This window comes from Equus quagga, chromosome 13 (assembly GCF_021613505.1).
Source record: "Equus quagga isolate Etosha38 chromosome 13, UCLA_HA_Equagga_1.0, whole genome shotgun sequence".
Taxonomy (NCBI): Eukaryota; Metazoa; Chordata; class Mammalia; order Perissodactyla; family Equidae; genus Equus; species Equus quagga.
In genome coordinates, this window is record NC_060279.1 from 81,398,611 (window position 1) to 81,421,855 (window position 23,245).

Here is a 23,245-nt window from a genome sequence, read left to right on the forward strand (position 1 = left end):
CCTGGGCTATGGATCCCCATTCTTTCCTGCCTATGCAGTAATGGCCTTGAGGTGAATAGCACTGGGAGGCTACAGAAATCCACAAAACCTTTCAATTATTTTTATTACATTCTTGGGTAATGATTTCAGCTAAACAAGATAAACAGGCCTGGAGGTCCCGAGATTTGTGTAAAACTGATCCAACACAGTCAGTGTCACAGAACAGTTTCTGCATGCACTTTCATAAGAGGCACATTCCATCTAGCTGGCTGCAGTCTCCTCCATTCCCTGTTAAGCCAGTGTTTCTCCATCAATTATGGTTTCCCCTGGACACAACGGTCTTACAACCAGTGACCATCGCCCAATGAACTGTGGACATCACGGCACATGGCTCTTTGTAGATGGGAAGATATCCCCTCCACAGGGCTGACGTCCCCTGTGAGACCTCCTGTGAGGAAGGGAAAAAGTTCATGCTGCCCTCAGATGCACTTGAGGTTCTCACACCAACCCTCTCTTCAGGGTCATCACTGAGCCTCCTGAATCCCGCTTCCAGGCCTCAAATGAGGAGCAGAAAGCCTTGCAGTATTTCCTGGGAGGCTGTGGGCAGCAATGGAAATTTGGTCAAAACTGGCAAGTCATTTCCTGCCATTATACTGTCTCTCCTCAGGCACACAGTTTGAGACTCTTAAAAAGTTTTCCCTTCATGCTTGTAGAGCCCAAATCTGTTTATAAACTACCCCACACAGTGAGAGAACATCCAAGATTAAAGACGACTTAAACAGGAAGGTCTTTGTTATTGTACAAAACAAAGCAATGTGGGGCAGGCAGTTCTCCAGTTCATGACTGGGAAGCTGGAATCTCATAACAAGTATCATGTGAGACCAACATGTCCTGAGAAATATCATCTTTGTGAAAAGCTGCCAGCTGAACTCACATGATAGCCCAAATCAATAGCAACACAGGTCCATGCCCAACATAGTCAAGTAGGAGGGAAGCTGACCCCCGTAAGGGTTCACATTATTCCTAATTTGCTCTAATTCCTGAGAGAACAGAGATCAGCTTCGCTGAGCACACAGGGGTGGTGACTGATGCACACTGTGTGGACCTGCCAGGTGGTAGAGGTGAAATGGCTTTGGCGCAGAAATTGGCAGTGACATATGTGGCAAGAACCCTAGACGGATTGGAAATGCAACATACCACACATGAGGAATCTCCCCACTGTGCATGTTCAGACATATGAGATTCAGTTCAGACAAATGGCTCCTCAGTTTCCTCTGATGTCCTTACATCAAACCAGGGAATTGCACATCCCCTGTATATCTTGGTCTTTCTCTAGTTTGAATACTCTTATGTAGAGTGAGGGTAGATTTTCCCATAAGAATTTCCCACATTCACTGTGCTCGTAAAGCCATTCTCTATTAGGAGTTCTCCACTGCGAGGGAATGTTTTTGGCTAAAGGACTTTCCACAATCACTGTACTCATGAGACCTATCTCCTGTGTGAACTGTGATGACAATGGGTGCTGGAATCAAAAGTAAAAGATTTCCCATGTTAGCTGCATTTCTAAAGTCTTTCTCTGTTATGAACTCTCTGGTGCGTTGAGAGATGAGGTTTTTGGCTAAAGGATTTCCCACATTCATTACACTCATAAGGCCTTTCTCCAGTGTGAACTCTCTGGTGTTTAATGAACTGTGATCTAACCTTAAAGGATTTCCCACATTCCCTGCACTCATGAGGCCTTTCTCCAGTATGAGATCTCAGATGATAACGGAGGCTGGAGCTAGCAGTATAAGATTTCCCACATTCCCTGCACTCATAAGGCCTTTCTCCAGTGTGAACTCTTTGATGATAACAGAGGATGGAGCCATAGGTAAAAGATTTCCCACATTCACTGCACACATAAGGCTTTTCTCCCGTGTGAACTCTCTCGTGTATGATGAGCTTCCACCTATTCTTAAAAGATTTCCCACATTCATTACACTTGTAAGGCCTTTCTCCAGTGTGAACTATCTGATGATAACGGAGTTGGGAGCTAAAGATAAAACATTTCCCACATTCACTGCACTCATAAGGCCTTTCTCTACCATGAATCCTCTGATGATAACGGAGGCCAGAGCTCATGGTAAAAGATTTCCCGCATTCACTGCACTCATAAGGCCTTTCTCCTGTGTGAGTACTCTGATGATAACGAAGGCTGGACCTAGAAGTAAAAGATTTCCCACATTCCTTGCATTCATAAGGCCTTTCTCCTGTGTGAGATCTCTGATGATAACTGAGGGCAGAGCTACAAGTAAAAGATTTCACACAGACACTACACTTGTAAGGCTTTTCTCCCGTATGAACTCTCTGGTGTAAAATGAGGTTATTTCTTCGATTAAAGAATTTCCCACAATCAGTACACCCATAAGGCCTTCCTCCAATGTGAGCTGTCTGATGTTGACTGAATTGGCTTCTATCCTTAAAGGATTTCCTACATTTACTGGACCCACAAGGCCTATTTCCTGTGTGAGAAATCTGATGATAAATGAGCGCAGAGCTGGAGGTAAAAGATTTCCCACAGTCACTACATTTATAAGACATTTCCCCAGAATGTACTCTCCCACGTTGAATGAACACTGAGCTACGGTTAAAAGATTTCTCACATTCACTGCACACATAGCTGTTCTCTCCACTTTGACTTCTCTGAGTATGAGTAAGGATGGATTGGTGGCTTAAGGATTTCCCACATTTGCTGCACTTGCACAGTCTTGTCCCAGTATGATTTCTTCGATGTTGAACAAGGGTTGAGCTTCGCCTAAAAGATTTGCCACATTCTCCACACACATGAAGCCTTTCCCCAGTGTGGACTCTCTGGTGCATAACAAACGAGGATTTGTACCTGAATGTTTTCCCACATTCATGGCACTCAAAACACTGTCTTCCAGCATGGACACCCTGGTCCTGAACAAGTGTGCGAATGGGAGTGAAGGCTTTCTTGCATTCTCCCCAGGTGTAATGACTGTTTCTGCCTGGTAAAGTGGCCCTGCATTGGGTGATTTTCTTGGGCTTCTCCCTGGTATGAGTGCTCTGTTGCTGCTGTTGTTCGAAGCTGGCCAGGAAGTCCTTCCCCACCTCTTCCCAGGAAAAGGGATTCCCTGACACATGGAATCTGCACCTCTTCACAAACGAGGCCCTGTCCACTCTGCTTCTGAAGGGTTTCTCTCCCACATGCTGCTCCTGGTGCTGTTGACCCACTCTGCTTCTGAAGGGTTTCTCTCCCACGTGCTGCTCCTGGTGCTGTTGAAACTTGGCACTGAAATAAAATCCTTTTGTGCAAGCCCCACACTTTAACAGTTTCAGGCTGTGTTGTGTTCTCTGCTGCTCAGCAAAGAGGAAAATGTCTCTCAAGACTGGACCACACATCTCACAGGGGTGGGTCCTCTGGGAAGATAGAGCTGCCGTGGGAGTCGTGGCCTGTGAGACTGCTACAGAAATGCTTTGTTGAAAAAGAGGCTCCACATCTTCTGCTCCACAGCAGCAACCTAAACACAAAGAAACTCTCGTAAAGCACATATTGACTACAGGGAGGGGCAATCTCATCCCAAATGTTTTTCTGCCTCATCTAGGAATGAGTCTATGGGATGCTCTTCAAGACAAGAAAGTTGGAATACAGTTGAAGTGACTGCTTGTACTACTGGGACCCTAAGGTCAAAGAATGGTGAACATCTCACCAGGGAAAGGATATAAAAACAGGGTGTGAAACAAGGAAAAGTGGCAGGGGCTACAAGACAGAAATAGGCAGTAAAACAATAGGGGCTGGCCTGGTGGCACAGTGGTTAAGTGTGCATGTTCCGCTTTGGCAGCCCAGGGCTTGCAGGTTCGGATCCCAGGTGCAGACATGGCACTGCTTGGCAAGCCATGCTGTGGTAGGCGTCCCACATATAAAGTAGAGGAAGATGGACAAGGACGTTAGCTCAGGGCCAGTCTTCCTCAGCAAAACAGAGGAGGACTGGCAGCAGATGTTAGCTCAGGGCTAATCTTCTTCAAAAAACAACAACAAAAAAAAACAAGACAGTAAAACAATAGGGCACTTCAATATTCCCCTTTCAACACTGGGTAGGTCATCCAGACAGAAAATTAATAAGGAAACTTTGGACTTGAATTATACTTTATCTCAAATGGACCTAAAAGACACATACAGAACATTCTATCCAAAGGCAACAAAATACACATTTTGCAAGTGTATACGGAACATTCCATATCACATGTCACGTTATAGGTCATAAAAGTAGTCTTAACAAATTGAAGAACACTGAAATAACATCAGGATCTTTTTCAATCACAACAGTATCAAAGTAGAAATCAGTAACAGGAGGAAAGCCAGAAAATTCAAAACATGTGGAAATTAAACAACACAATCCTGAAAAACCAATGGGTGAAAGAAGAAACCAAAAAATGTCTTAAGACAAAGAAAATAGAAACACACATACCAAAAGTTATGGGACACGGCAAAAGCAGTACTAAGAGGGAAATTTAGAGTAATAAATGCCTACATTAGATAAAAGATCTCAAATAAGTAAGTTTATAGCTCAAGGAACTAGATGAAGAACAAATTCAGCCCAAACATAGCAGAAGAAAAGAAATAACAAAAAACAGACCTGAAATAAATGAAATACAGACTAAAAACAGAAAAGACAAATGACAAACATCTCATTTTTAAAAAGATGAACAGGGGCCAGCCCAGTGGCACAGCAGTTAAGTGCGCACATTCCGCTTTGGCAGCCTGGGGTTCACCGGTTCGGATCCCGGGTGAGGACATGGCACTGCATGGCACGCCATGCTGTGGTAGGCATCCCACATATAAAGTAAAGGAAGATGGGCACACATGTTAGCTCAGGGCCAGTCTTCCTCAGCAAAAAGAGGAGGCTTGGCAGCAGTTAGCTCAGGCCTAATCTTCCTCAAAAAAAATGAACAAAGTTTTAAAACTTTTAGGTACACTAAACAAAAAAGACCCAAATAAATACATCTGGAATGAAAGAGGAACATTACAACTTATACCATGGGAACACATAAAATCATAAAAGACCAGTATCAACAATCAAATGCCAACAAATTGGATAGCCTAGAAGAAATGGATAAATTCCTAGAAACATACAATTTACCAAGACCAAATCATGAAAAATTGAAAATCTGAATAGATGTATAACTAGTAAGTAGGTTGAATCAGTAATCAAAGATCTGCTAGTGATGAAAAGCCCAGGAGCAGATACTGTCTCTGGTGAGTTCTACCAAACATTTCAAGAAGTAACATCAATTCGCCACAAACTCTTCCAGAAATTGAAGAGGATGAACCACTTCCAAACTCATTTTATGAGGCCAGCAATATCCTACTACCAAAGTCACACAGAGACACTACAAGAAAAGAAAATTAGACCCCAATATTTATGATGAACATACATGCAGACATTCTCACGAAAAAGCATTTCAAAAGATTCAGCATAGTTTCATGATAAAAACTCTCTCAATAAGCAGACCATATGGAAGAGAGAATTAGTGAGCTTGAAGATAGAAATCAAGAAATGATTCAGGTGGAGGCAGAGAGAAAACTAAGATGAAAAAAATGAAGAAATTCTGTAAGAAATATTCTACTCAATTAGGAAAAGTAACAAGGATTATAGGTATCCCAGAATAAGAAAAGAGAGAGAAAGGAGCAGAGATCTTATTATAAGAAATAACAGGGGCCAGCCTGACGCTCGCGGGTTTGGATCCCTGGTGCGGACTTACACACTGCTCATCAAGCCATGCACTAGTGGCATCCGACATGTAATAGAGGAAGATTGGCACAGATGTTAGCTCAGAGCCAATCCTCCTCACGAAAAAAAAGAAAAAGAAAAGGAAATAATAGCTGAGAACTTCCCCATCCGGGGGAAGGGACTGGATATTCAACTACATGAAGCTAATCGGACTCCTAGTTATCTTACTGCAAAAAGACCTTCTCCAAGGCAAATAATGTTAAAACTGTCAAAAGACAATGACAAAGAAAGACTATTAAGGGCAGCCATAGAGAAAAAACTGACTTACAAAGGAACCTGCATCAGGCTTTCAATGGATTTCTAAGCAGAAATCCTACGAGCTAGAAGAGAGCAGAATGATGTATTCAAAATGTTGAAAGACAAAATCTATCATACAAGAATACTCTATCCAGCAAAATTATCCTTCAGATATGACAGAGAAGTAAAACCTTTCCCAGACAAACAAAAGCTGAGGGAGTTCATCACCACTAGACGTGCCTTACCAGAAATGTTGAAAGGAGCCCTCCTACCTAAAACAAAAAGGCAAAGGTTCATGAAGCTTTGAACAAGCGACAAATAAACAAAATCAGAAAGTTACAACTCTATATCAGAATAGGTTAGTAAACAATTATAACATGAAGGCTAAAGGGAAAGAAAGCATGAAAAATAACCATAACCACTTCAATTTGGTCACAAACTCAAAACAGAAAAGAGTAATTTGTGATGATAAAAACATAGAAGAGGAAGAGGAAAAGGATGGAACATGCATAGGCTAATTGAGATAAAATGATATTGGCAGAAAAAGGACCATCTCATCTATGATCTCTTTTATACAAATCTCATGGAAACCACTAAACAAAAAATCAGAACAGAGTCACAAAGTATAAATACAGAGAAAACTGAGAAAAGTATCACAGAAAACCACCAAATGAAAATGGGAGTCAAAATACAAGGAAAGGGCTGGCCCTGTGGCTGAGTGGTTAAGTTCGCACACTCCGCTCCAGCAGCCCATGGTTCAGATCCTGGGCGTGGACATGGCACTGCTCATCAGGTCATGTTGAAGCAGTGTCCCATGTGCCACAACTAGAAGGACCACAACTAAAAAATATACAACTAAATGCTGGGGGGATTTGGGGAGAAAAAGCAGAAAAAAAAAAGAAATACAAGGAAAAAGAACCAATGGAATTATACAACAACCAGAAAATAAAAGACAAAATGGCCGTATTTAAGCCCTCATGTCAATAATCACTGTAAATGTAAATGGATTCAGTTCACCAATCAAAAGACCCAGTGTCTAAATGGATTAAAAACCAAGAACCAATAATATGCTGCCTCCAGGAGACACACCTCAGCTCTAAAAATGAACGCATGGTGAGTGTGAAGGGATGGAAAATGATACATACGTCAAGCTAATGGCAACCAAAAGAAAGTAGCTGTAGCCACTTTTCTCAGACAAAGCAGACTTCAAGAAAAAAAAAAGATAAGAGGCAAACATGGATATTATATAATAATAAAAGGCACATTCCAACAAGAAGACATAAGACTTACTAAGGTATATGCACCTAACAAAGGAGCACCAAAATACGTAAAGCAACTATTAACAGACCTAAAAGGGAGAAATTGACAGCAACACAATCATAGTGCGGGACTTTAGCATCCCACTTACATCACTGGATAGATGATCCAGACAGAAAAATCAACAATGAAACATTGGCCTTAAATGAAAGACGAGATTAGAGGGACTTAATAGATATATAAGACACTCCAGCCAAAAGCATCAAAATACACATTCTTCTCAAGTACACATGGAACATTCTCAAAGACAGACCACAGTGGGAAACAGAGCAAGCCTCAATAAATTTAAGAAGCCTAAAATCATGGGGCTGGCCCCGTGGCAGAGTGGTTAAGTTCGCGCGCTCCGCTGCAGGCAGCACAGTGTTTCGTTGGTTCGAATCCTGGGCGTGGACATGGCACTGCTCATCAAACCACACTGAGGCAGCATGCCACATGCCACAGCTAGAAGGACCCACAACTAAGAATATACAACTATGTACCGGGGGGCTTTGGGGAGAAAAAGGAAAAAAATAAAATCTTTAAAAAAAAAAAGAAGAAGCCTAAAATCATATCAAGCATCTTTTCTGAGCACAATATTATGAAACTAGAAATCAACTACCAGGAAAAAGCTGGAAAACTCACAAATATGTGAAGACTAAACAACATGCTACTGAACAACTATTCAACCAATAAGAAATCAAAGGAGAAATCAAAAAATACCTGGAGACAAATGAAAATAAAAACACAACACACCAAAACTTATGGGATGGACACAGGTTCCAGTGATTCAGCAACATGGTGGCGTGATCTCCCCCGCAACTCTCTCCCCTCCAAAGTACAACCAAAAAGAGCAACTGCTTTCCAACCAAAAAAACAATCCTAATAAAAGAAATCATCAGAGACCCACAGCAGCCAAACAACGGAGGGCAGAGAGGCTGCAGCCCGCCTCGGAGGAACTGGAACAGGGTAGGAGAGAACTTCGCTCCCGCCCCTAGAGACTGGGATCACTGCCGCGGGTGCGGGAAGGAGCGGGGAAGGGGCCGCGTGTGGGGGGATCCTCCAGGACTCCCACCACCCGTGCAGCAAAACCTCTAACAGGGGACAGCTTTCGCGTGGGGAAGCCCCAGCAAGCCAGGTCCCCAGGAGACCAGACAGCGAGAGCTAATCCAAAAAGGGTCGAAGTGAGTGAAAGTGCCCCTCCTCCCCCAGCCCATCCTGGGCGCTGCCATCTTGGCTGAAGACGCAGGGCTCAGAAAACAAGCCTCTCAAACCCCATCTAGTGGCAACAGGCTGTAATTGCAGCCGAATAATAGCATCATGTGTAAAAACCACTCCTCTACCATCCAGCAATTAATAAAAGCTCCATTCCAAAAAGAAAACACTAAAAATACAGAAGTAGCTCCTGAGGGCTTGGAAATGGGTAAACTAAGTGAAGAGGAGTTCAAAATAGCTATCCTCAAAATATTCAAGGAGGTAAAGGGAAATATAAACAAGTCCACAAGTTCTGGAGTTACTTCACAAAAGAGATTGAAATTATAAAGAAGAATCAATTAGAAATACTAGAGATGAAAAATACAATGGATCAGATAAAACAGAATATGGATTCCCTGAATGCCTGTACCATAGAGGGGAAAATTAGCATAATCAAAGATAGACACGCTGAATGGCTCCAGACAGAGGAAGAAAGAGAACTAAGAATTAAAAAATCTGAAGAAAATCTCAGAGAAATAGCTGACTCAGTGAGAGAATGCAACTTAAGAATCACTGGAATTCCTGAGGGAATGGAAAAGGAAAATGGAGCAGAAAGTGTGCTCAACGAAATAATAGAAGAGAAATTCCTAAATCCAGGGATTGAGAGAGAAATGTGAGTGGAGGAAGTTTTCAGATCTCCTAGATTTGTCAATGTAAAAAGACCTACTGCAAGGTACATAGTAGTAAAAATGGCAAAAATGAAGGACCAAGAAATAATACTCAGGGCAGCAAGGCAGAAGAAAATAATCTACAAAGGAACCCCCATCAGACTTTCAGTGGATTTCTCTACAGAAACCTTACAAGCTAGGAGAGATTGGAGTGACGTATTCTAAACTTTGAAGGATAAAAATCGTCAGCCAAGAATACTCTATCCAGCAAACATATCCTTCAGATATGAGGGAGAAATTAAATCTTTTCCAGACAAACAAAAGCTGAGGGACTTTGTAGTCACACGACCTCCACTACATGAAATCCTCAAGAAGGCTCTCATACCTGAAGAAAGGAAAAAAGGGAGTAAGTGGTCACAAAACACAGAGTAGGGAGACAGAAATTGAACAGGATAGCAAATATTCAACTATAGCATTAGGATAAAGGGAAGGAAATCACGAAAGCAAAGACAATCTTATCACTCTAACCACAAACTCACAACACAAGTTGGAATAAGAGACGAAAATAATAATTTAGGAGGGGAGGAGGAAAGGGCCTAAAACAGTCTAGGCTAAGGAAGTAAGAGACAACCAAAAAATGGACTATGTTATACACGAGATTCTGAATACAAACTTCAGGGTAGCCACTAAACTAAAAAACAGAACAGAGACATAAAACATAAATAAGGAAAAGTCTAAGACACCCAGCATAAGAAACTGCAGAAGTCAATGGGTAGGCTAAAATACAGAGGACGAGAAAGAAAGGAAACAGGAAAACCAGAAAACGAGCAACAGAATGACAGCATTAAGCCCTCATGCATCAATACTCACCCTCAATTAAATGGATTGAACTCTTCAATAAAAAGACACAGAGTGGCAAAAAGGATTAAAGAACAAGATCCAACAATTTGTTGCCTCCAGGAAACACACCTCACCTCCAAGGACAAACACAGGCTCAGAGCGAAGGAGTGGAAGACAATACTCCAAACTAATAGCAAATAAAAGAAAGCAGGTGTTGCAATGCTTATATCACACAAAACAGACTTCAAGATAAGGCAGGTAAAGAGAGACACAGTGAGCCAATATATAATGATCAAAGGGACACTTCAACAAGAAGAAATAACACTTATAAATATCTATGCACCCAACACAGGAACACCAAAGTTCATAAAACAACTATTCACAAACCTAAAAGAAGCTATCAAAAATAACACAATAATAGTAGGGGACCTCAACACCCCACACACATCAATGGACAGATCATCCAGACAGAAAAACAACAAAGAAACAGTGGAGCTAAACGAAAAGCTAAAACAGTTGGACTTAATGGACATACACAGAACACTTCATCCAAAAACAGCAGAATACACATTCTTCTCAAGTGCGCATGGAACATTCTCAAGGATAGACCATATGTTGGGAAACAAGGCAAGCCTCTACAAATTTAAAAAAATTGAAATAACAACAACTATCTTTTCCAATCACAATGCTATAAAGCTAGAAATTAATTACAAGAAAAAAGCTGAGAAAGGCACAAGGATGTGGAGACTAATCAATACGCTATTGAACAAGCAATGGATCACTGAAGAAATTAAGGAAGAAATAAAAAAATACCTGGAGGCAAATGAAAATGATAACATGCCATACCAACTCATAAGGGATGCAGCAAAAGCTGTACTAACAGGAAAATTCATCGCAATTCAGGCACATCTTAACAAACAAGAAAAATCCCAAATCAGCAATCTTAAACTACACCTAACTGAATTAGAGAAAGAAGAACAAAGCCCAAAGTCAGCAGAAGGAGAGAAATAAAACAAATCAGAGCAGAAATAAATGCTACTGAAACAAAAAAGGCAGTAGAAAGGATCAACGAAACAAAGAGCTGGTTCTTTGAGAAGATAAAGAAAATTGACAAACCCCTAGCCAGACTTACAAAGAAAAAAAGAGAGAAAGCTCAAATAAACAAAATCAGAAATCAAAGAGGAGAAATAACAGACTCTGCAGAAATACAACGGATTATAAGAGAATACTATGAAAAACTATATGCCAGCAAAATGGATAACCTAGAGGAAATGGATAAATTTTTGGACTCCTACAATCTCCCAAACCTCACTCAAGAAGAAGCAATTTGAACAGACCAATCACAAGCAAAGAGATTGAAACAGCCATCAAAAGCATCCCAAAGAATAAAACCCCAGGACCAGATGGCGTTCCTGGGGAATTCTACCAAACTTTCAGAGAGGATTTAATACCTATCCTTTTCAAGCTATTCCAAAAGATTAGGGAAGATGGAACACTTCCTAACACACTCTATGAGGCCAACATCACACTGATACCAAAGCCTGACAAGGACAGCACGAAAAAGGAGAACTACAGGCCAATATCGCTGATGAACATAGATGCAAAAATTCTCAACAAAATTTTGGTAACCCGAATACAGCAATTCATCAAAAGGATCATACATCATGATCAAGTGGGATTCATACCAGGGACACAGGGATGGTTCAACAACCGCAAATCAATCAACATGATACACCACATCAACAAACTGAGGAATAAAAACCACATGATCATCTCAATAGATGCAGAGAAAGCGTTTGACAAGATCCAACAGCCATTTATGATAAAAACTCTGAAGAAAATGGGCATAGTAAGGAACTACCTCAACATAATAAAGGCCACATATGACAAACCCACACCCAACATCATTCTCAATGGGCAAAAACTGAGCGCCATCCCCCTGAGAACAGGAACAAGACAAGGATGGCCTCTATCACCACTCTTATTTAACATAGTACTGGAGGTCCTGGCCAGAGCAATTAGGCAAGAAAAAGGAATAAAAGGAATCCAAATCGGGGGGAAGAAGTGAAACTCTCGCTGTTTGCAGACGACATGATCTTATATACAGAAAACCCCAAAGAATCCATTGGAAAACTTTTAGAAGTAATTAACAACTACAGCAAAGTTGCAAGGTATAAAATCAATTTACATAAATCAGTAGCATTTCTATACAGTAACAGAAAAAGAACTCAAGAACACAATACCATTCACAATTGCAACAAAAAGAATAAACTACCTCAGGGTGAATTTACCTAAGGAAGTGAAAGACCTATACAATGAAAATTACAAGGCTTTTCTGAAAGAAATGGATGAAGATATAGAGATGGAAAGACATTCCATGTACATGGATTGGAAGAATAAACTTGGTTAAAATGTCCATTCTACCTAAAGCAATCTACAGATTCAACACCATCCCAATCAGAATCCCAATGACATTCTTTACAGAAATAGAACAAAGAATCCTAAAATTCATATGGGGCAACCTGAATTGCTAAATCAATCCTGAGAAAAAAAGAACACAGCTGGAGGCATCACAATCCCTGACTTCAAAACATTCTACAAACCTACAGTAATCAAAACAGCACGGTACTGGTACAAAGACAGGTGCACAGATCAATGGAACAGAGTTGAAAGCCCAGAAATAAAACCACACATCTATGGACAGCTTATCTGTGACAAAGGAGCTGAGGGCCTACAATGGAGAAAAGAAAGTCTTTTCAACAAATGGTGCTGGGAAAACTGGAGGGCCACATGTAAAAGAATGAAAATTGACCATTCTTTTTCACCATTGACCAAAATAAATTCAAAATGGATCAAAGACCTAAAGCTGAGACCTGAAAGCATAAAGCTTCTAGAAGAAAATGTAGGCAGTACACTCTTTGACATCAGTATTAAAGGGTCTTTTCGGACACCATGTCTTCTCAGTCAAGGGAAACAATAGAAGGAATAAACAAATGGGACTTCATCAGACTAAAGAGCTTCTTCAAGGCAAGGGAAAACAGGATTGAAACAAAAAAACAACGCACTAACTGGGAAAAAATATTTGCAAGTAATACGTCTGACAAAGGCTTAATATCCATAATACATAAGGAACTCACACAACTCAACAACAAAAAATTAAAACCCCTGATCAAAAAATGGGCAGGAGACATGAACTGAGATTTCTCCAAAGAAGATATACAGATGGCCAATAGGCACATTAAAAGATGTTCATCATCGCTGATCATCAGGGAAATGCAAATCAAAACTACACTAAGATATCACCTTACACCCATTAGAATGACAAAAATAACTAAAACAAATAGTAACAAATGTTGGAGAGGTTGTGGAGAAAAAGGAACCCTCATACACTGCTGGTGGGAATGCAAACTGGTGCAGCCACTATGGAAAACAGTATGGAGATTCCTCAAAAAATTAAAAATAGAACTACCATATGATCCAGCTATTCCACTACTGGGTATCTATGCAGAGAGCTTGAAGTCAGCAATTCCAAAAGTCCTCTGCACCCCAATGTTTATTGCAGCATTATTTACAATCGCCAAGATGTGGAAGCAACCTAAGTGCCCATCAAGAGATGACTGGATAAAGAAGATGTGGTGTATATATACAATGGAACACTACTCAGCCGTAAAAAAGCACAAAATCGCCCCATTTGCAACAACATGGATGGACCTTGAGGAAATTATGCTAAGTGAAATAAGCCAGACAGAAAAGGACAATCTCTGTATGACTCCACTCATATGAGGAATTTAAACCTGTGGACAAAGAGAACAGATTAGTGACTACCAGGGGAAAGCGGGGGTGAGGGGTGGGCACAAAGGGTGAAGGGTTGCACCTACAACACGACTGACATACAATAATATACAACTGAAATTTCACAAGATTGTAACCTATCATTAACTCAATAAAAAATTAAAAAAAAAAAAACTTACGGGATGCAGCAAAAGTGGTATTAAGATGCAAGTTTACAGCAATACAGGCCCACCTCAAGAAACAAGAAAAATCCCAAATAAACAATCTAACACTATACTTAAAAGAACTAGAAAAATAACAAAGTCCAAAGTCAGTAGAATGAAGGGAATAATAAAAACCAGAGCATCAATAAATGAAATAGAGAGTGAAAGAAAGTAACAGAAAGGATCAATAAAATTAAGAGCTCGTTCTTTGAAAAGATAAACAACACTGACAAACCCTTACCTAGACTTAGTAAGAAAAACAGACAGCTCAAATAAACAAAATCAGAAATGAGAGGGGCTGGCCAGGTGGCGCAGTGGTTAACTTTGCATGTTCCGCTTCGGCAGCCCGGGGTTCGCCGGTTCAGATCCCTGGTGCATACCTATGCACTGCTTGTCAAGCCATGCCATGGCAGGCATCCCACATAAAATAGAGGAAGATGGGCACGGATGTTAGCTCAGGGCCAGTCTTTCTCAGCAAAAAGAGGAGGCTTGGTGGCAGATGTTAGCTCAGAGCTAATCTTCCTCAAAAAAGAAAGAAAGAAAAGAAAATTGAAAAAAAAAAAAAAAAAGAAACAAGAGGCAGAGCTGGCCCCATGACCAAGTGGTTAGGTTCATGTGCTCCGCTTCAGTGGCCTAGGGTTTGCTGGTTCAGGTGTGGACCTAGCACTGCTCATCAAGCCATGCTGAGGCAGCATCCCACATAGAAGAACTAGCAGGATCTACAACTAGGGTATACAACTACATACTGAGAGGCTTTGGGGAGAAAAAAAAAGAGAGGAAGATTAGCAACAGGTGTGAGGTGTGAGTCAATCATTCTTAAAAAAAAAAAAAAGGGGGAAATTACAGGTACCACAGAAATACAAAGTATTACAAGAGAGTACTAGGAAAAGCTATATGCCAACAAATTGGATAACCTACAAGAACTGGACAAATTCTTAGCATGATACAACCTCCCAAAACTAAATCAAGAATAGAGAATCTGAATGGACCAATAAAGAGAATGGAAGAGTAATCAAAAACCTCCCCTAAAACAAAAACCCAGGACCAGGTGGCTTCTCTGGGTGAATTCTACCAAACATTCAAAGAAGATATAATACCTATCCTTCTCAAACTCTTCCAAAAATTGAAGAGGATGGAACACTTTCTAACTCATTTTACACGGCCAACATTACCGTGACACTGAAACCAGACAAGGACAACACAAAAAAGGAAAATTACAGGCCAATATTGCTGATTAACATAGATGTGAAGATCCTCAACAAACTATCAGCAAATCGAATACAACAATACATTAAAAGGATCATACATGGGGCAGGCCCGGTGGCCGAGTGGTTAAGTTTGCGTGCTCCACTTCGGCGGCCCAGGGTTTCGCCAGTTTGGATCCTGGGTGCAGACATGGCACTGCTCATTAGGCCATGCTCAGGCGGCGTCCCACATGCCACAACTAGAAGGACCCACAACTAAAACATACAACTATGTACTGGGAGGATTTGGGGAAAAAAGGCAGGGGGGAAAAAAGGAGGATTGGCAACAGTTGTTAGTTCAGATCCCAACCTAAAAAAAAAAAAAAAAAAGGATCATATGCTATAATCAAGTGGGATTTATTCTAGAGATGCAGGGATGGTTCAATATCCGCAATGTGATACACCGCATTAACAAAATGAAGAAGAAAAATCAAATACTCATCTCACCAGACAAAGAGAAAGCATTTGACAAGATCCAATATCCATTTATGACAAAAACAACTCTCAATAAAATGGGTATAAAAGGTAAGTATCTCAACATAATAAAGGTCATTTATGACAAACTGACAGCCAACATCACAATTGACAGTGAAAAACTGGAAGCTATTCCCCTGAGAACAGGAACAGGAGAAGGATGCACACTCTCGTCATTCTTATTCAACATAGTATCAGAAGTCCTAGCCAGAACAATTAGGCAAGAAAAAGAAATAAAAGGCATCCAAATTGGAAAGGAAGAAGAAAACTGTCCCTACTTGTGGATAACATAATTCTACATATAGAAAACCCTAAAGAATCCACCAGAAAACTATTAGAAATAAATAATAAATACACCTCCTTAGCAAAAAGAGGATTGGTGGCAGATGTTAGCTCAGGGCTAATCTTCCTCGAAAAATAAACAATGAAAACCATTTCTCCTCAGGCAAGGGAAACAAAAGAAAAAATAAACAAATGGGACTACTTCAAACTAAAAAGCTACTGTAAGGCAGAGGAAATCAGGAACAAAATGAAAAGACAACCCACTAACTGGGAGAAAATATTTGCAAATCATATATCCGACAAGGAGTTAATGTCCAAAATATATAAAGAACTCAACAACAAAAAAATCAAACCACTAGATCAAAAAATGGGCAGAGGATCTGAACAGAAATTTTTCCTAAGAAAATATACAGATGGCCAAGAGGCACATGAAAAAATGCTCAACATCACCAATTATTAGGGAGGAGTAAATCAAAACTATGAGATACGACTTCACACCTGAAAGAATGACTATTATTAAAAAGATAAGAAATAACAAGTGTTGGAGAGGATGTGGAGAAAAGGGAACACGCAAACACTGCTGGTGGGAATGCAAACTGGTGCAGCCACTATGGAAAACAGTATGGAGATTCCTCAAAAAATTAAAAAGAGAAATACCACATGACCCAGCTCTTCCGCTTTTGGATATTTATCCAAAGAACATGAAAACACTAATTCTAAAAGACACATGCACCCCTATGTTCATTGCAGCATTATTCATAAAAGCCAGCAACACAAGTTGGAAGCAACTTGTGGAAGCAACACAAGTGCCCATCAGTAGACGAATGAATAAAGAAGATGTGGTGTGTATACACACACACACACACAATGAAATACTACTCAGCCATAAAAAAAAAAAAAGACAAAACTGCACCACTTGCAACAACATGGATGGACCTTGAGGGTATTATGCTAAGCACAATAAGTCAAACAGACAAAGAAAAATGTCCTATGATTTCTCTCGTATGTGGAAGATAAACAAACACATAGATAAGCATAACAGATTGGTGGTTACCAGAGGAGAAAAGTGTGAGGGGAAAGCAAAAAGGGTAAAAAGGCACACATGTATGGTGAAGAATCAAAACTAGACGACTGGTGGCAAACATGACACAGTATATACAGAAGCTGAAATATAATAGTGTACACCCGAAATTCAAACAATTTTATAAACCAGTGTCACCTGAATAAAATAATTTTTAAAAAACTCTCTCAACGAAATTAGGTATATAAAACATATACTTCAACATAATATGTCATATATGATAAGCCTACAACCTACAAAGAATTCAATGGTAAAACGCTAAAAGCTTGTCCTCTAAGATCAGGAACAGGACAAAAATAGCCACTCTCCCACCATTTCTATTCAACATGGGACTGAAGTCCTAGAGAGCAATTAGGCAAGAAAAGAAACAAAAGGCACGCCAACCAAAAAAGAAGTAAAATCATCTCTGTAGATGACATCATCTTACACAGAGAAAACCTCCTTACGGAGAGAAGACATCCTCCCCAAAACCGTTAAAACGAATAAACAAATTCAGTAAAGTTGCAGGATACAAAATCAACATACAAAAATCACTTGTGTTTTGCATATTCACAAAGAACTATCTGAAGAAAGGAAGAAGGCAATCTCAGTTACAGTAGCATCGAGACCAATAAAACACGAAGGAATAAATTTAACCAAGGAGTTGAAAGATACATACACTGAAAAGTATAAAACATTGATGAAGGAAAAGTGAAGACAACTGAAATAAATGGAAAGATATCCCATACTCAAGGATTGGAGGAATTAACATTGTTAAATTGGCTATAATCCCCAGAGCAATCTACACTTTGCATGCAATCCCTATTAAAATTGCAATACTTTTTTCACAGAAATAAAAAAAACATACCTAAAAACTGAATGGAACCACAAAAGAGCCTGAATAGCCAAAGCAATCTTGAGAAAGATCAAAGCTGTAGGCATCGCATTCCTGATTTCAAACTATCTTACAGGCTATAGTAATCAAAACAGTATGGTACCCAGCATAAAGACAGACCGACCAATGGAACAAAATAGAGAGAGCCCAGAAGTAAATCCATGCATATACAATCAACTAATCTTTTTTTTTTTTTTAATTTTAGTTTTCCTTTTTCTCCCCAAAGCCCCCCAGTACGTAGTTGTGGGGTTTTTTAGTTGTAGGTCCTTCTAGTTGTGGCATGTAGGATGCTGCCTCAACATGGCCTCATGAGCAGTGCCATGTCTGCGCCCAGGATTGGAACCAGCAAAACCCCGGGCCACCAAAGCAGAGTGTGTGAACTTAACCACTTGGCCATGGGGCCGGCCCCTCAACTAATCTTTGATGAGGGCACCAAGAACACACAAGGGGGGAAGGACAGTCTCTTCAATAAATAGTGCTGGGAAAACTGGATAGCCATGTGCAAAAAAGTGAAAGGGATCCCCATCTTATAACATGCATGAAAATGAACTCAGAATGGATTAAAGACTTAAATTTAAATGTATGAAGTGAAACCTTAAAACTCCTATAGAAAGAAAATATAGAGACAGGGCTCCTTGACATTGCTCTTGCCAATGGTATTTTGAATATGACATCAAAAGCACAGGCAACAAAAGTTAAAATCAACAAGTAGGACCACATCAAATTACTGTGAAGAAAAGAGAACTCTTGAACATTGTTGCTGGGAATGGAAATTAGAGCAGTAATTATGGAAAATATTATGGAGGGTCCTCAAAAAACTTAAATAGAACTTCCATATGATCCACCATTCCCATTTCTGGGGAGATATATATATATCCCAAGGAAACAAAATCAGTTTCTCCCAAGAAATATCTGCATGTGCATATTCATTGCAGCATTATTCACAAAAGCCCCGACAGAGAAACACTGCTAAGTGTCCATCAACGGATAAACTGATAAAGAAAATGTAGTACACACACATTCACAGAATATTCAGCCATAAAAAAGAAGAACTGCGACTTGCAACAACACTGATGAAGCTGGAGGACATTATGCTAAGTGAAATATGCCAAAGAGAGAGACAAACACTGTATGGTATTACTTATATGTAGAATCTCAAATAAAAAGTCACACTTGGGGCCAGCCCTGTGGTCTCGTGGTTGGGTTCGCACGCTCCAGTTTGGCGGCCTGGGATTTCACCGGTTTGAATCCTGGGCGCAGACATGGCATTGCTCATCAGGCCACGTTGAGGTGGCCTCCCACATGCCAACTAGAAGGACCCACAACTAAAAATATACAACTATGTACTGGGGGGATTTGGGGAGAAAAAGCAGGAAAAAAGAAAACTGGCAACAGTTGTTAGCTCAGGTGCCAATCTTTAAACAAAAAAAAAAAGTCGTCAAACTCATAGAACACAAAGTAGAATGTCAGAACCTGAGGGTTGGGGAGATGTTGGTCAAAGGATACACACTTTCATTTATAAGATGAATAAGTTCTGAGGGTCTAATGTATCATATGGTGACTACAGTTAATCATACTGTACTGTACACTTGAAATTTGCTAAGAGAGTAAATCTTAAGTGTTTTCACCAAAAACAAAAAGAAAAAAAGGATATTAGCTCAGGTGATGAATGCATTAATTAACGTCATTGTGGTAATTCTTTATAATGTGTATGTTATCCAGTCATCACGCCACACACCTCAAATGCATGACTCTGTCAATTATACTTCAATAAAGCAGGGTGGGGGGGCCGGCCCAGTGGCGCAGCAGTTAAGTGCACACATTCCGCTTCTCGGCAGCCTGGGGTTTGCCGGTTCAGATCCTGGGTGCAGACATGGCACTGCTTGGCAAAAGTCATGCTGTGGTAGGCGTCCCACATATAAAGTAGAGGAAGATGGGCACAGATGTTAGCTCAGGGCCAGTCTTCCTCAGCAAAAAGAGGAGGATTGGCAGTAGTTAGCTCAGGGCTAATCCTCAAAAAAAAAAAATAATAAAATAATTTAAAAAAAGGCAGGGTGGGTAGGAATTGGGGGCACAGGGAGAAGAGGAGGGAGAAACACTATAAAAAGTACCTTATAGGATAGTCTTAAAAAGTAGCCCATGTCCCATATAAGTAGTGACCATGACAATGCCTGTAATTCCTGGCACAGGCAGGTCCTAGGAAACGTCAGTTAAGGAAGGGAGCAAACCCTGCCATACACACACAAGTGCCATGGAGCTGGACACGTTCACCCAGCCATGGAGAGGGCAAGCAAGGCGCCATCCACTAGCCTCACTGCAAGAGTACTGACCTGGAATCCTTCCCTGTGAGGGCTCAGTACAGAGGGTACTGGGGCTGCAGGGGAGAGAAGAGGGTGGTACACACCCAGCCCTAGCAACACAGCACCACCCAGAAAGAAAGAGAAGGATGTAATTCCCACAGTTCACATGTGAGAAGGACAGAGCACCTCCTAGGGAAAAGGAGTGGGAGGAAATACAGAGCCTAGTCCAGGTCACGGGGAGGGAGAGGGCCTTACCCAGTGAGGATATGAGCGCAAAGTTCTCCAGCATCACATCCAGGTACAGGCATCTCTGAGCCTCATCCAGGAGCCTCCATTCCTCCCCAGAGAAGTACACGGCAACATCATGAAAGGTCACACTGGCCTGTAATGACGGGAACAAATCAAATTATCATTCTTTCTCTGAGGACCCCACACATCTACCTCACTCTAAGCCTCCAGAGGTGCCCCCTACAGAGCAGACACCAGGTCCTGGTGCCACTCACACCAGCTCTCTCCTCACTGTCTCAGAAATCACTGTGTTCAGCCCCCAGCAACAAAGCCAGCGGGAGACATAGATACCATCTAAGCTCTGGGCCGGGCCTGCAGGGTCCCATCCCTCCTGCCAAGCAAATTCCCCTGGGTCTCCCAGATTGTGCCTCCAAGACACAGAGGTTCATGCTTTGGTCTTAAGTCCCCAACAGCAGTGCCCTGGGGGCGATCAGCTCACACTTCCTCTCAAGGCGGGCATCACTCTGGAGACCCCTCTCATCTCTTCAGACTCCTGAACCTCAGACACTTCAGGCAACTAAGTGCCCTCCCACAGCTCTGCCACCTTCCTGCTCCACACCCAGAATTCTCCCTGGACTCACCTGTGAACTGCCACATGGCATCCAGACATTGCTTGACAAGTTCAAACAGGATCCAGTACAACCCCAGTCCTCTGATGAATTCCAATACCAGGAAAAGTCTCAAATGTCCTTAGAAGACCTGCCCCCCTGCCTCTCATCCTCCTTTCCTATTGGCCACCCAGAACCCACATGTCAATTTCACATGCTCACATCCTCTTCCACTTCTGTGCTATGCCTGTTGGCCCTTGAGTATCTACAACCCTCCTCTTTCCACTCTACCTTTGTTAAAACCCCAACCCAGGCGCCGGTCCCGTGGCTGAGTGGTTAAGTTTGCATGTTCTGCTTCAGCGGCCCAAAGTTTGACTTGTTTGGATCCTGGACACAGACCTAACACCACTCTTCAAGCCATGCTGAGGCAGTGTCCCACATAGCAGAACTAGAAGGCCTACAACTACAATATACAACTATGTACTGGGGGCTTTGTGGAGAAAAAGGAAAATAGAAAAAGATGGGCAACAGATGTTAGCTCAGGGTCAATGTTAAAAAAAAAAAAAAAGGCGCACCCTGCCAGACACAATGACTCTCACAAACGACCACATATGCCCCAGACTTTACCCCCTAGCAGAACTAAAAACCCCACACTTCACCAAAGCTCACTATAAAGTTCTGTGAAGTGGAACAGACCTGGGTAAGCAGCAGACCCAGCCTCCTGTCACCTTCTCTCAATTACTCCCCTGCCTCCACAGCCAACTCTGTCCACTGATCTCGGGGAAGCCTCGGCCACCTGCCAGATCATTCTTCCCCTCACCTGTGTTTCTGAGGCCCAGCAACCCCAACCAGGTGCTGGGAAAGAGAACTACTCCTCAGAAGCACCCTAGTCTTTCTGACCTGCTAATAGCACTGCCAACATAACCTGCATTCGCCTGCTCAACATAATGCACAGCTCCACCCTGGTCCACACAACAGCCATCACCATTGCATGTCTCCATCCTGAACCCTTCTTCAGATTTCCAGGCCTGCCTAACTCACTGTTCTCTGAAACGTCTCCGACTCTTAACAGGGCCCGAACAAAACTTCTGATAGTTCCAAGGAAAGTTAACCTACTGCCAACTTCCCCATGCCAGTCGACAGAGCTTCCATCCCTTCAGCTGCCAGGACCAAAAACCCTGGGGTCATCTTTGACTCCTCCCTTTCTCTTCTGACCCGAAACACCCGCAATTCGGCTTGGCCCTTCTTAAAAAACGGATCCAGAATTCAACCACTTCTCCCACATCCATGGTGGTCACTCTGGTCCATCAACACTCACCTAGATTATTGCAATTACCTCCTGCTGGGCTCTCCGCCTCCTCCATCACCCCCACAGTGTGTTCTCTATCCTGCAGCCAGATGAAGCCGATTTAGACCCGAGTAAGGCGACCTCCTTCCTCTGACTCAAACCTCACCTTACCTCCCTAACAGATGCCCAGCTTCTCAGGAAGCGACGTTACAGGCCGGACTCCGGCCCCGCTGCATTTTGCTCCTCACAGAAAGAACGGAGCCTTCTGTACCCGGTTCCCAGCTGAGGCCGTCCCCACGCCTGCCCCGCCGCCCCCTCGGCCCGGGACACCCGCCCGCAGCCACAGGCCCCACGAGCGCCTCCCCGGCCCGGCCCCGGGGCCTGGGCTGCAGGCCCGGGAGCAGCGCCCGCCCGAGGGCTGGAGCTCGGGCTGCGCTGCGGGCGGGGCGGCCCGGAGCCGAGCGCTCACCTGAGCCGGCTCCCTCCGCGCGGCCGCCGCCATCGGCCTCGGGGGCGGAGCGGGGCCGGGAGCGGCGGGAGACGAGGCGCCGGGCGCGGCGCTCCCTGGCCCGGGCCTGGCGCGGGGCCCCGGGCGGCGTCGCCGAGCCTCAGAGCCGCCTGGGCCGCGGGGACAGCCCCTCCTTTCGCGCCTCCTCAAGTTAGTCGCAGCGACGCCGACCGCTGCGACACCCACGGAGTCCAAAACCTCAAACCGCGCGACCCCACACCCAGACAAATCTAAAGACCGCCTCTAGGAGGAGGCCGGAAGTCCAGCCCCGACGCATGCGCACGCACGGAAACCCTTATCCTGATCCCTCATTGGCTCAGCTCCGCCGTCTCTCTCCCTAGGCTCTTCCGGGTAATGTAG

At 42.5% G+C, this 23,245-nt stretch overlaps 1 protein-coding gene across 1 annotated transcript; it reads right to left on the reverse strand.

Moving 5' to 3' along the window:
• Positions 1 to 78: 78 nt before the first annotated feature.
• On the reverse strand, positions 79 to 23,132 carry LOC124250827 (zinc finger protein 418-like). Its single transcript, XM_046683068.1, has 5 exons — positions 22,847 to 23,132; positions 22,408 to 22,477; positions 21,123 to 21,193; positions 20,509 to 20,635; positions 79 to 3,500 (listed from the first exon to the last, which is right to left on the reverse strand). Exons 1-5 carry the CDS (start codon positions 22,877 to 22,879, stop codon positions 1,543 to 1,545), a joined length of 2,259 nt encoding a protein of 752 aa, XP_046539024.1. The 5' UTR covers positions 22,880 to 23,132; the 3' UTR covers positions 79 to 1,542.
• Positions 23,133 to 23,245: the final 113 nt, after the last annotated feature.